This window comes from Musca vetustissima, unplaced genomic scaffold (genome assembly GCF_032173495.1).
Source record: "Musca vetustissima isolate MV318-11 ecotype Yass unplaced genomic scaffold, APGP_CSIRO_Mvet_v1 utg638, whole genome shotgun sequence".
NCBI classification, from domain to species: domain Eukaryota; kingdom Metazoa; phylum Arthropoda; class Insecta; order Diptera; family Muscidae; genus Musca; species Musca vetustissima.
The window spans coordinates 110,942-125,452 of NW_026876660.1; the positions used below are offsets into that span (position 1 = coordinate 110,942).

The following is a 14,511-nucleotide window of genomic DNA, read 5'->3' on the forward strand; positions in this document are numbered from 1 at the left end:
TGTGGTACAGGGTATTATGTCTTTGTGCATATGTTTGTAACAGGCAAAAGGAAACGAGATAGACACATGGTTCCTTTTGAGAATATGCATAGAATCACTTTCTAAGTCGATTTATGCATGTCCGTCCGTCCGTCCGTCTGTCTGTCCATGTATTTTTGTGAGCAAAGTACAGGTCGCATTTATGATCCGAATTGGATGAAATTTGGCACAGCTCATTTGTTTGGCCCAAGGACGAACCCTAGGACGAATTGGGAAAAATCGGTTCAGATTTAGATATAGCTCCCATATATATATTTAACCGATTTAATGTAAACGGTCCCTATATATCTTTCGATTTGCACGAAATTTGGTACAGCATAATGAATTAGGTCTAGAATAATGTCTGCCAAGTTTCGTGAAAATCGGTCAAGATTTAGATATAGCTCCCATATATAGTTTCGTCCGATTTCTTGTAAATAGTGCCCCAAAGTCCCTATATATCTTTCGATTTGCACGAAATTTGGTACAGCCTAATCATTTAGGTCTAGAATGATGTCTGACAAGTTTCGTGAAAATCGGTCCAGATTTAGATATAGCTCCCATATATAGTTTCGTCCGATTTCATGTAAATGGTGCACCAAAGTAGCTATATATCTTTCGATTTGCACGAAATTGGGCATAACGTACTGAATTGGGTCTAGAATGATGTCTACGAAGTTTCGAGAAAATCGGTCCAGATTTAGATATAGCTCCCATATATAGTTTCGTCCGATTTCATGTAAATGGTGCACCAAAATCCCTATATATATTTCGATTTGCACGAAATTTGGTATTGCGTAATGAATAAGGTCTAGAATTATGTGTGTTAAGTTTCGTGAAAATCGGTTCAGATTTAGATATAGCTCCTATATATTTTTTCTTCCGAGTGTGTGTAAATTGTGCACTAAAGACCCAAAGTTTGTCTGATTTCCACACAATTGGTACAATGAACTGTAGTTACTATAATACATTTCCTTTACATTGCTTTATATAATTTGGTCCCATTGTAAGAAGCAACCCTATATCTGACCAAATGAAAACTTTAGTGTAGGTTACTGAATGACATGTTTATGGATCCATTTTCATGTTAATGGTCCTTCAAAAATTCGACGTCTGTTATGATTCATCTGTTGAATATACCCAAAGTGGTGAAGGGTATCATATAGTCGGCCCCGTCCGACTTTACTGTTTTCCTTACTGGTTATATATATAGATAGATAGATTATAATATATTCAGTTAGAAATTGGTAGGTTTTGTGTCCTATTTGATAATATTTAGGATGCTTTTGATTTTCGTTAATGAATCTCACATTACCGCTGACATTTTTGTAAAGGTCTTATAACGATGACCTTTACAAATTAATATATATGACGTTCGTTATATCCGTTTCCGATATGTCTTAAAAAATCGGGACCCTTATAACCATCGACTACATCATGGGAACGGACTATTCGATTTGAACCAAACTTTGTACAATCTATTATCTTTACCAATTCTAGATCAAGACAATCGGTTTACTCCTTCTGGTACCTCCCACACAAAGGGTCAACATTTTCAATATTTATAGATACCGTATCCGGAGAAATTGGAATGTCCGATTTGAACCAAATTTTGCACAACATATTATCTTTACCAAGCCTAGAACAAGTTCAAAGATGAGACCCATTAATCCATTTCTTCAGGTACCTCTCCTACAAAATTATCAAGTTTTCCCCCAGAAAGGGTCAGTAGTTAAATTTTAAATTGAAGAAAATTGAATAACCTATTTGATCAACAATAAATCTGAAAACTCTTTGAAAAAAACATACCACATATAAAGCGAATAAAAAAAACTGTGTGTGTCTTTCGGCAACACCGTCTAAAACTTTTTACTTGTTGGGTAGTCATTTTAGAGTTCCAAATGACTCCAAAATCTTCCGAGATCTGCCATTGAGTAGGAAATGGACGAACAGATTTTAGGCAACCTACTCAGAATAAACGATCTAGAACGGGTTCTGCTTGAGCTCGACCAAGGGGATCACTCTCCTTTCATTGAAGTGGCGGAATGCACGATTGGGGTGGACCAGAAAATTCCTGTTTCCTCTCCACCCGCACTTTCTGGTATGTTCCTCATAGTTTCATTTCACGTGACTGTCAATATTCCTATGGTGGAGGGTATCAAAAGTTCGGCCCGGCCGAACTTAAATGGGTATGGGATATATCGCTCTACGTTTTTATGGCCTCCATATAACACTTGGATCTTTAAAACATTTCCAAGTAGAACATTTTCAATTATGTTCCCCCATTCGCACTTTCAATCGATGTTTCTGAAATTTTATATTTTATAGGATAAGAAATATCTTAGCTGAAAATGTTCAATATAAGAGTCCAGAGCTATTTTGGACATTTTTCATACTCTAGTTTTTTTAACTATAGTGACTATAATCGGAATCCGAAATTTTGGATATACAACTTTAACGTAATATAAGAGAAAATAATATGTTCGGTATTGAAAACGGGACCAATATTATGTCTTTGTTACAGGCAAAAGGAAATGAGATAGATCACTTTCTAAGTCGATCCGTCCGTCTGTCTGTCAAAGTACCAAATTTCAGCGAATTCGGTTGAAAAACGCGCCCAAGAACCCCAAAATACCGAACATTTTATGAGGCCTAACCGAAAAATGGACCTAATTTATAATTTTTTCGTGGAGAGATTTGATACCCAATAAGAACTCAAAGTACTAAATTACAGCCAATTCGGTGGGAAAAATCCGGTCAAAGCCCCCCAAAAACTGAAAATTGGGAGGTACCGTAATATGGGGCTACCAGAAAAAGTGGACGGACATACTTAAATCGTCATAGAATTTTACATTGATCAAGAATATATATACTTTATAGGATCGGAAGTGATTATTTCGATGCATTACAAACGGAAAAACAAAACTAATATACCCTCCATACTATGGTGGAGGGTATAAAAATCAAAAATCGCAGTTCTAATAACCGATGGATATTTAATGGACTTGCAAAGGGGTACATCTGTAATTGTGACACCTATTTGAAAGTCTCCAAACTCAAATATCTATAGAATTTTTAATTTATTTTTTTCGATCAATGCAGTCCTCTAAGTACAAAATAATATCTGGAAAATGCCTGTAGATGACTCAAAATCAATGAAGATTTAAATTCCAATTCCAATGAAGTACAATCCAATTTATATATTTATACTCTACACAACTATGTTGTCAGGGTATGCAGCTCCAAGAGTTTGTAACGCCGCGAAATATTGGTCCTAGACCCACCTTTAAGTATACCGATCGTCATATCTCGACTAGCTGAGTCGATCTAGACATGTGTGTCCATACGTCCGTCTGTCCATTATAATTTGTAAACACGATACAGGCCACAGTTATGGACCAATCTTCACGAAATTTTGCATATAGAATGGGTTCTGGCCAATAAAGACCCCTATTGTTTTTGGAAAAGATCTGGTAATATTTAGGGGATGAAATGGACCAAAAACTTTATTTTTGTCGTTTTTTCTGGTCGCTCCTGAGGCCGCAATTATGGCCCAAACACCGCGAGTTTTTGCATGGAGAAGAGGATCGGGCCAAAGAATGGGAATTGGGAATATTCGGTAAATATGTCAGTGTAAGGAAGAGGTGCTGTCGATCTTTAATCGGGCAAGAGGGTGCAATTATCACGAAATATTGCCCACGCTCAGAATAAACGTCGGCAGAAAGTTAGAGTTCCGTGGTAGTTGTGTGGGGTATCGTATGGTCGGCCCCGTCCGACTATACTGCTCCGCTCACTGGTTTTAAGATCAATATATCTGCCCTATCCTCAGTACCAACAACAAAACCAACTTTCTTAGTTGCATTTTGTGCAGAGCTGAAATGGTACAGTTCTTCAAATAGTTACCTCTTGAAGATATCCAAATAATGGATCATGGACGATAGAATCGTCTGGATCAAAAATTCGATCTCAACCATTTGTTTTCGATACGCTCAAAAAGACACAAGAGTATTCACGATCCGAGGGAGTCATAAATATACGTATGGAGAAAATTTCATAAAATAGTTTAATAAGATTTTTATTTTTTAACACTTGTTGAATTTTCTCATTTCTTTCATTTGTCTAACAATATTAATTACTCCGCTACAATGTTAAAATCAGTGTAAATACGACACTTTTCTAATCAATGACAGTAACAACCCACACTCGTCGTATCTGATGCGTTAATGTTGTTAATAGTTGACATTTTTATAGTCTTCTAAGATGACAAAACATAGAAAAACAACAAGAGCAATAAATTTGTTGTAAATGACATCATAAAATTCTAAACCTCATAAATCAATGGTGAAACAAGTCCATCAAACACCTTAATGCACTTAAATGCAATCCATTCTAACCAAAAGGAAACTAATTTCTATAAAATGCACTTGCCCTTTAGCCATTGAGGTTAGTACACTTACAACAATGAGACATCTTACACTGCTGCTCATAGGTAAATATATTCTTAAAAACAACTATTTCAGAATTTCTATAACAAATCCTATTTCTTCCAAAAGGCTTTTTGGGATTCTCCTTGGCTGCGGATGAATTGCAACGCAGGCCAAGAAATCCACCACAAATATACTATACACAACAAGGACCACCTGGACCGCCGGGTCCACCAGGTCTGCCTGGACCAATGGGTAACAAAGGACCGAGAGGACCAACTGGTGACATTGGACCAGCCGGTACACAAGGACCCCAAGGTTCACCGGGTCCAGATGGACGTGATGGACCGAATGGTATGCAGGGACCTCATGGGCTAAGAGGACGTCGTGGTTTTCCTGGTGCCCGTGGACCACCAGGCCAGCCCGGGCCACCAGGTTTAATGGGTCCGCCTGGACCACCAGGGCCAGCTGGTACATCGGCTCGAAGTATGTTTTCGTTTATCGAAGCTGAAGATGAATATGATGATGAATTGTAAAAAACGATACGAACTATTGATATGGAATGGAAGTAAATAAAGTAATAACAACAAATTAATGCGTTTTATTTCTTAATTATTTAAATATTAACTAAACCCCTTTGGGTACATACTTGGATACAACGCAATATCCTGTAGATAGAAAAGAATGAAATCGTACGAGATTAGATATGTGAGACATATAGATATTTGAACCAAATTAAAAATTGCATGTGAATCAGGAAGACTTTTGTTCTTTTGCGTACCATTTGTATAATATCGAGAATAATTATCTATGGGAGCCACTTAGTAGCACAGTTGGCTCTCGATCAGAGTACAATTTGCAAGAACTTAGACGAAGATATTCATCTGAACATATTTTACAAAACCTAATACACGTGGTTTTAAACAGATTTCAAAAGGCCTAACACTCGTCATTCTACACGCATTTCATTTCAAATTTCTTGTATATGGGAGAAAAAATATCTTCAGTTCACCATTTACATATACTCAGACTAAAATATTGATGGTAGTTATATCTAAATCTCAACCGATTTTAACATACCTTAACACACATCATTCTAAACTCGATTTTCACGAAACTTAGCACACACCATTCTAGTACTAATTCAGTACGCACTGCAAAATTTCATGTAAATCGAAAGAAATTTAAAGACGTTCGATCGATCCGAGGAGCGAATATCGATTCGGATCACTACCTTGTATCAGCCAAGGTTCGCACTCGTCTTAATGTAGCAGCAAGGGTGCGATCGAATACAATACGGAAACTCGGCGTTGAAAAGCTGGAAACAAATCAGAAGCCTACTCCGCTAAATTTTGAAAAGCTTCTGGAATCAAATAGTGGCGGTGATGCTAGTCAGGAGCATGCACCAGCTGTATCTGAACCGATTTTCACGAAACTTAGCGCACATCATTCTGGACCTACTTCAGTACCCTATGCCAAATGTCGTCCAAATCGAAAGATATATGGGGACTTTCGTGCCCCATTTACCGAAAATATATATGTGAGCTATATCTAAATCTGACCCGATTTTCTCGAAATTTAACACACATCATTCCAGGCTTAATTCAGTACTCTATGTCAAATTTCGTGCAAATAGAGAGATATATAATATCTTTGGTGCACCAATTACATAAAATCGGACAAAACTATATATGGGAGCTATATCTAAATCTGAACAGATTTTCACGTCATTCTTGACCTAATATATAGGGACTTTGGTGCACCATTTACCTAAAATCGTACAAAACTATACATGGGGGCTATATCTAAATCTGAACCGATTTTCACGAAACTTGGCACACATCATTCTGAACCTAATTCAGTTCTCTATGCCAAATTTCGCCCAAAAGATATATAGGTACTTTGGTGCCTATATCGGACAAACATATATATGGGAGCTATATCTAAATCTGAACCGATTTTTTCCCAATTTCAATAGGGTTTGTCCTTGGGTCGAATAAGTGACTTGTGCTAAATTTCATCCAATTCGGATCATAAATGCGACCTGTACTTTGTTTACAATTTAACATCTACAGACGGACGGACATGCATAAATCGACTCAGAAAGTGATTCTATGCATATTCTCAAAAGGAACGATGTGTCTATCTCGATTCCTTTTGCCTGTTACAAACATATGCACAAAAACATAATACCCTGTACCACAGTGTGGTGAAGGGTATATAAAGAGACAAGACGATATGTGCCAACTATAGAGGATTACGTCTCCTTCCCACTGCATATAAAGTGCATAGACGTTGGGCATTCCTGCAAAATTAATACGGCTATGCAGGATAACTTTGAGTGACATAAGGTCAGCAGTCAAACGAAAATTCAGACAAGGTGACCTGTTTAACATCCTGCTGGAAAAGGTCATACGGCATATGTTACTCGCCTACAGCAATGACATCGACATGATGAGTCGAACATTGCAAGCGGTAACATCCACCTTTGAATGAATTAAGAAGGAGTCTGCCAAAGTGGGACCAACTGTGGAACTTGAAAACTACACCTTCGAGGTAGTGAACAATTTTATATACCTTGGTACCGCCATAAACAAAACTAATGACATCAGTTTTGAAAGATAGTGTTGGCCAACAGATGCTACTATGGTCTAATGGTGTTTTTACACGATATGTATTTTACATATGTGCTGTCACTTATTTCATCCATATGTAATTCCTTATGTGTGTCAAAATTACAGCATACACAAAACATTTATTTGTTGTGTTCAAATTGGCATATGTATTTTACATATGACATAACCTATAAACAATAAAACACTTTTATTTTTTTCTTAAATCTACATGATTTTTTTATTAAACACCTATAAGCGAAATAATAATTTGTAATTGTTGCCTTTTCATCTTTTTCTTTGGCTTGCAATTGAAATATTTTCTTCCAACAATGTGTTTCATTCAAACAGCTGATTTCCTTATGTTTCACATAGGAAAATAGAGCGCGCCCTATTCGGAAAAAAATACATATGTAATTGCATATCGTTTTGACACATTGAAATTTCCGTATGTTTCACATGACGAGTTCGAGTTACATATGTAAATAAAGTGACAACACATATGTAAAGTACATATCGTGTAAAAACACCATAAGTGAGCAACTCAAAAGCACACTCTACAAGAAGCTGATACTACCCGTGCTGTTATGTGGATCTGAAGATGAGGCAGCTCTTGGGGTGTTTGAGTGAAAAATTCTCCGGAAGATCTACGGGCCGATCTGTGTCGACGGTGAATATCGGGGTCGAATGGACCATGAATTGTACCATCTACTCTCGGACATCTGCATTGTCAGTCGTACCGAGCTGCAGCGACTACGTTGGCTAGATAATGTTGTGAGAATGGATGAAGATGGCCCAGCACAAAAGGCATATAAAAGCAAGCCTACCGATGGCTCACGCAGGAGATGAAGGTCACGAATTAGATGGAAAGCTGAAGTGGAAGAGAACATTTTGTCACATGGGAGGGATATTTGTTACCATATACGACTATAAAATACCAAATTACAGCGAATTCGGTTGAAAAAGACGTTCAAGAACCTCATAATACCGAAAATTGGGGGTTACCCTTTTATGGGTGTTATCCGAAAAAATTGGCCTATATTCATAATTTTTAGTGGAGAGATTTGCTATTCTATAAGAACTCAATGTACTAAATTACAACAAGATGTACACCGACAGTACAATGTCGATTTGCCTACCATCGTTTTTCATTATTAACGGCATATTTTCCTCTTTATCATAAAATTAAAATCCGATATTTAGTTCTCACATCAAAGAATTCCTGATGGCCCCTGTCTTTCCATGGGACTGTAGGTTGCAGTGTCCCTTATCTTTCCCATCCAATTAAAAAGGATTATTTTCAGTTCTTTTCTTTTTCAAAATCCTTTATTCCTCATTATTGTAGTTATTTTGTGGTATTGTTATCAAGGGTTTCCCATTGGTATACCATAATCCCGTAGTCTGCCCCAATGTTGCATAAGAGTTACCACTTTGTGCTGGAGGTCCTTGGGGTCCAGGTGGGCCGGGTGGTCCTTGATGACCTTGTCTTCCCATGGGACCGGGTCGGCCCATTGGTCCAGGAGGTCCTGCTGGACCGGGAGGACCAGGTGGGCCTGGTGGTCCCGGTTGTCCAGCTATTACAATGGGTAAAATTGCTGTCTGCGGCATCATTTGTTGTCCATCCTCTTTTTCCATGTGTGTTGAGGGTACCTTGCCAAAACCAGCATTGCCATTGAAATTTAAACCAAATTGTAAATTAGAGTTTGGCAGCGATAGACGTTGTGGATTATTTGTGTTGTAATAATTGTTGGACATTTTCTTATCCTGATGATAACCCCCACGATTCTCCAGACCATAAATCATTTGAGGTATAACAATTTTCACATTATTATCGGAGGCCATGGGTATGACACTGGGATATAGGTAATCGGGTACTTTGCGGTTGTCATTCTCCTTTTCCTCGGGTTCCTCCTCGAAGTCATCTTCGGTGATCTGGGGTTCCTTGGGTTTGTCCTTCTTCTGATACATATCATTTTGGGAGTAGACAATATATTGGCCATTGTTTTCATTCGGTTCGGCAATGGAACGGGCCATGGCATAATTTGCCAAAGATTTTTTGGAGGCATAAGCCCCACTTGGCGCCAATATGGCCATCAGTGCCACTAGAAAAACTGGAGAAAGCAGAGAAATGTTAGTCTTTGTTTAGAGTCCATCGAAATTCTTCAACTTACCAACTATTTTCATGCTTTGCCTCATTTTGTCCGACTATGGTGTTGTAGGTGTGGGCATTTGGGTTTTATATAATTCGTTTTGAACTATTTCAGTGCCTGAGATTTATTTGATTTCTATTCGATTTTAAGAATTCTGCAAATTGATCCACCAGATATGATCTTTATAACCATTAAATAATGGGATGACTAAGGGATTTTCATGTCATTTTGGTTTTTCTTGGAATAGTTGTAGATATGTTGATGATTGGCTAGTGATCGTTTTATTTTTTTTTTAATTTCTAGTCATTTGTCAAATGTCTTATCGGCCACAAATCGCCCAGCATAAATTAATGTTGAATGTCAAAGAAATTGGAGAAAGAGATAAATTTTGTTTTATTATTTTGGTGTAAAGTTAAGGTTATTGACTCTATTTGCAATGTTTAACCGCAGCTAAAAATTAATTAACAAAAGTTAATTGAACATGAGTTTCTCTACCATAAAAAAGAAAATATGGGTTTAGATATTTGAAATATTTGTATGCCATTTTATTAGTGTTATAAACTGTTTATGGTTTAATTCAATAGAGAAAATAACAAGTGAAAAAGTTCGGCCTGACTAAATCCTCTGGGCACACGAAATTACTAAACTGGGGCCACGTTCGATGGTACATTTCCTAAGATTTACACCATAGGTCTACTGACATTTATTTATCAAGTTTTCAACTAGGAACTATATTGTACTGTCAGTAGGTCGATTCAGTAACTTATAACGATCCGACAATCGACAATTTTGTCTACACATAAAATCGTTTGCAGTAACGAAAATGTTATTCTGTAAAAATGTAGACAAATTGTCGAAACACTTACAAAAAGCTTTTATTTTTGAACATTTTGACAACAAATTCAGAACAAAACAAGGCATGTTCAATATTGAAAAATATTTGTCGATAAGTTAACTTGGAATATTTTGGTGTTGTTTATTAACAACATTTTTGAACAATTGTTGTTAAACGCTGTTATAGAATTGAAATATTGTTTATTTTGTCGTTATAATATTTTATCGATTTGAGAATTGTTTAAATTTGATAGTGAATCGACCCACAGGACTTTTGATATAATGAAATTATATGGGTCAATTAACGAAATTAAAAGCAAATGAAAATTTCAAGTTTTCGACTATTGTCGGCAATTTTGTCGTTAAACGACTACGGAATAGCTCTACTGTTATTCCGTAACTGCGCATTCAAGCTTCCTTAAATCCGTTAGGACTTTTATTGTGGACTATGCTTACTTGCAAGTAATTTGCAATAAACTGATGTCAGGTAAATGTTACCATTCCCCTGATTCAGTATTGTTGCGTTCTATGTTAACAACTCTGGGGAGAAGTGAAACCAATTATTTTTGTGACATATTATACAGGTACTCTGTCGGAAACATGATCCTTGATTAGCGCGATGTGTATATTACCTTTGATTAATTTTTTTCATCAGAACCATTATTGCCGTCTCACTCCGATGAAGGTTTATCTGAATGGCCCCAATCAATTGACAGCCAAAAACGATCTCCTCGGGAATCGCTAATTTTCTCCTCGGTTCCCTGGTTTCCACCTTTCCAATATTTCACTTGCCAATATTGAAGTAGACAGCATTGAACACATAGTGCACATTGTCCTTAGTCTTAGCCAATCATGCCATTGAAGACTTGTCCAAGCCTACCACTAGGGTGGTAGTTCTAGACCCTGTGGAAGATTTCCCAATTCTTCACCAGAATCATCTTGTTTTGCGGACCAAAAATTCTGTGGTGAACTCGCTGCCTCAAGCACTGGCGAAGGCCGTTTCCTTTTGTAGTTGAGGATTGTAATTTTCCTCGCCAGATTATATTTAATTGTCTCGCTTATAGATGCAATACTTGGTACTATTTTTCTCATGTTTGATGACTCAAACTATAGCATTAGATAGTCCCCCATGAAACTGTAGCTGGCAGATCAATGGGGCCCTCTTGCAGCAGAATCATTCACTCCCTTATGGGTCTTGTTTTTTCTTAGTTTGGCGGACCCACTATTATCGTCGAACAGTGCATAGCAGAGTACGACACTATATCGCCTCCTTGAAACCGGTTAGTTCTTTTGGAATTATCGGTCTTTAAATTCCGAAGCAGCACTCATTTTCTTGATATTGAAGCCAGCTCCGCCGCCCTCCGTTGGTAGATTTTCGACAGTCCTCTTTGAGTTCGGCTTGGCTACTTCTATCTTCTGTTTATATCTGCCGACTAGAAGTTATTTTTCATCTTTGAGGGTTTTTGCGTTCGCCTTCTCTTCCGAAGATCTAATCCACTTTTTCGCTTCCGAAGAATTGGAGGGAAAAACAGGCTTATCTTTCTGAGCATTAATTTACTGTTCGCTCTTATTCCTCTAGTCCTGGCCAGTTTTCGCCTTTGAGCCCCATATAATGCTTCTTTCTTGATGTGAACATGATGACATCATTGCTTACTTTCTCCACCATCTTGCCAGACTCTTCGCTTCTCCAGCATTCTAAGATGGTTTTGTTAGTGTTATCCTCGAATTAAGACTCGGAATTCGAGTTTGAGTCCCCACCTGTATCGAAAGGTTAGATTATGATTGCTCTTCTCCTGTGGTCCCTTAACTCAGATCCATTTGCGTCCATTTGATGCGTGTTTGTAGCGATAGCCTCGACTACAGATGCCAAGACATCACACTTGTAGGAGATGTTTACTCATGCTCGCAACACCCCCAAAGATTCGTAGTATAAATATTCTTGACCAAGCATGACTTATGAATGTTCGTCTGTCTGTCCGTCCATCTTCGAAATTACGATAGAGTTCGCTATATATAAGATAGAGCTTTGAAATTCGATATCGGTCCAATTTTATTTTGGGTATTTGGGAAGTTTGGACACGTTTTTTAATCGTTCACATTTGGTAGTAAATTTTCTTTCAAAAATTATCGATATCGATCCGCTTTTGAGGTTTTTCAACCGGTTATAATTTAGTATTTTGAATCCTCATTTGGTAGTACATCTTTCTACCAAAAATCATTATTATTATTATTGGTTCCAATTTTAATATTGTCGCCACATAACGGTACATCTCCTCCATATTGGGTATTTTAGTGAGCTTGGACAGGGTTTTCAACCGAATTTTTAATTCTCATTCAGTAGCAATTTTTCTAGCAAAAATAATCAATATTTGTTCACTTTTTAAGATATCCCCCATGTAACTGTACACCCATTATTCGGCATTAAAGTACAGGTCGCATTTATGATCCGATTTGGATGAAACTTGGCACAAGTCAGTTATTTGACCCTATTGAAATTGGAGAAAATCGGTTAAAATTTAGATATAATGAAATCGGTTCAGATTTAGATATAGCTCCCATATATAGATTCATCCTATTAACTTAATGGTGCACCAAAGACCGAATGTTAGGCCAATTGCTACAAAATTCTGCACCATGTACTGAAGTTAGTATAGCCTAATGTGCGTCAAGTTTTGTTAAAATCGGTTTAGATTTATATATACCTTCCATATATATTTTCGTCCGATTTTAAGTAAAAAGTGCGCCAAAGCCTTATAATATACATGACACACAATTTTGCAGAACTTTCTAATGTTATTATAGGCTAACATGTGGAAAGCTTCGTTGAAACCCTTCAGATTTATATATATCTCCCATATATATTTTCGTCCGATTTCAATAAATGATGCACCAAGGACCCAAAATATGACCGATAGGCCAAAACATACTGAAGTTATTATAACCTAACCTGCGGCAAGTTTCGTTAAAATCGGTTTAGATTTAGATATAGCTTCCAATTTATTTTCGTCCGATTTTAAGTAAATGGTGTACCAAAGTTAGGCCGATTGCTGCAAAATTTTGCACAACGTACAACATTTAGCATAGAATGACGCAATTGCGTATTGTAGAAATGCAGACATAGCCCATATTTATTTGTGACCGACTTCATGTTAATTGTGCTCTAAATAATCAATGGGTGTCCGATTAAGGATTTCTTTTAATCGATTTACACAATTGTTTAAAATGGTTGCAGAATGGCATGTTTATGAATTGATCTCGGTTCCCATTTAGGAAAAGATATTTTAGATCATCCAATTTCATTTTAATGGTCCTTCAAAAATGCGAGTTCTGTTAAGACGCATCTGTTAAATGTACCCAAAGTGGATTAATTATCTTTTGTCGGATTTTATACATGTTATGCACTAAATACAAAAATTATATTCAATTGAGACGAAATTTTAAACTGTGAGTCAATTTCGGAAAATAAATGCGATTCGCATTTTGTTTGCAAAAACATATGGAAAGACAAATGGCGGACATGCACAAGCCGACTCATAAAGTAATTCTATGTACCTATATCCTCAAAAGTAACTATGAGTCTGTCTCGTTTCCTTTTGTATGTTACAAACATATAAATGTATAATACGTACTAATTTTACACCAAAATGACCAAAAATAAAAATTTTGCAATTAGAAATACTTTTATGTCACAAAAATATTTTTGTTACATCCTAATGTATTTTATTTTGTTTACGCTTATTATGATGATAATCTGCTACCACAAAAAATTAAATCAGTTTTTACAAAACATCCACGTTAATATTCAAAAATAACTGTAACATTTGTAAAATCAATGCAGGTAACATGGAAATATTCCGCACGACCGTACAACGAAACCACAACCTACCAACCTCATTATCACATCGTCTGTTTTTACGTGTATTAATAACAACAGCTTGAATAAACATCGGCTATCTGTCGCTCGTCGGGGCATTGAAAATTTCTTCTTGTCTGTGTGTGTGGATACAAACCGGTTCTTTCACCATTTAAATTGCCAATCTGGGCTTGGAAAGATGCTGCGGCCGTTGCTGTTGCAGCAGATGAAAATAAACCAAACAAATGGTCATCAGCGTCATACTGACGGCTTTTACCTTTTTCTTGTCGTTGCTGGTGTTGCTGCTGCTGTTATCGAAACTGTCAGCCTTCTTAACAAAGTCATTATTGTGGTCCACAGCGATGGTGAAGAGTGTGTGAGAGAGAGACTGAGGTTTTTTACATACATAAATATGTATCGATATGTAAGTATGTAGAGTAGGTGAAAGATTTGAAGGTTTCTTATTGTTTATCTGAGGGGCGATTTAACCACTTTTACATACACACATACATACATAGTTATTGAAGCATAGATGCTATTTTGTGGGTTAGACAAATACATAAATCAGAATATTATATAACCTCAGGCTATGTTGAAGATATTCATAAATATGTTGCTGT

At 36.9% G+C, this 14,511-nt stretch overlaps 2 protein-coding genes across 2 annotated transcripts; one reads left to right on the forward strand and one right to left on the reverse strand.

The window, feature by feature from the left end:
- Positions 1–4,479: 4,479 nt before the first annotated feature.
- On the forward strand, positions 4,480–4,978 carry LOC133321222 (collagen alpha-2(IX) chain-like). The gene is made up of 2 exons (XM_061530311.1): positions 4,480–4,507; positions 4,572–4,978. The coding sequence occupies exons 1-2, from the start codon at positions 4,480–4,482 to the stop codon at positions 4,976–4,978; spliced, it is 435 nt and encodes a 144-aa protein (XP_061386295.1).
- Positions 4,979–8,380: 3,402 nt separating this feature from the next.
- LOC133321224 (collagen alpha-1(XI) chain-like) lies at positions 8,381–9,250 on the reverse strand. The gene is made up of 2 exons (XM_061530312.1): positions 9,226–9,250; positions 8,381–9,165 (listed from the first exon to the last, which is right to left on the reverse strand). The coding sequence occupies exons 1-2, from the start codon at positions 9,248–9,250 to the stop codon at positions 8,381–8,383; spliced, it is 810 nt and encodes a 269-aa protein (XP_061386296.1).
- Between the last annotated feature and the right edge of the window lie 5,261 nt (positions 9,251–14,511).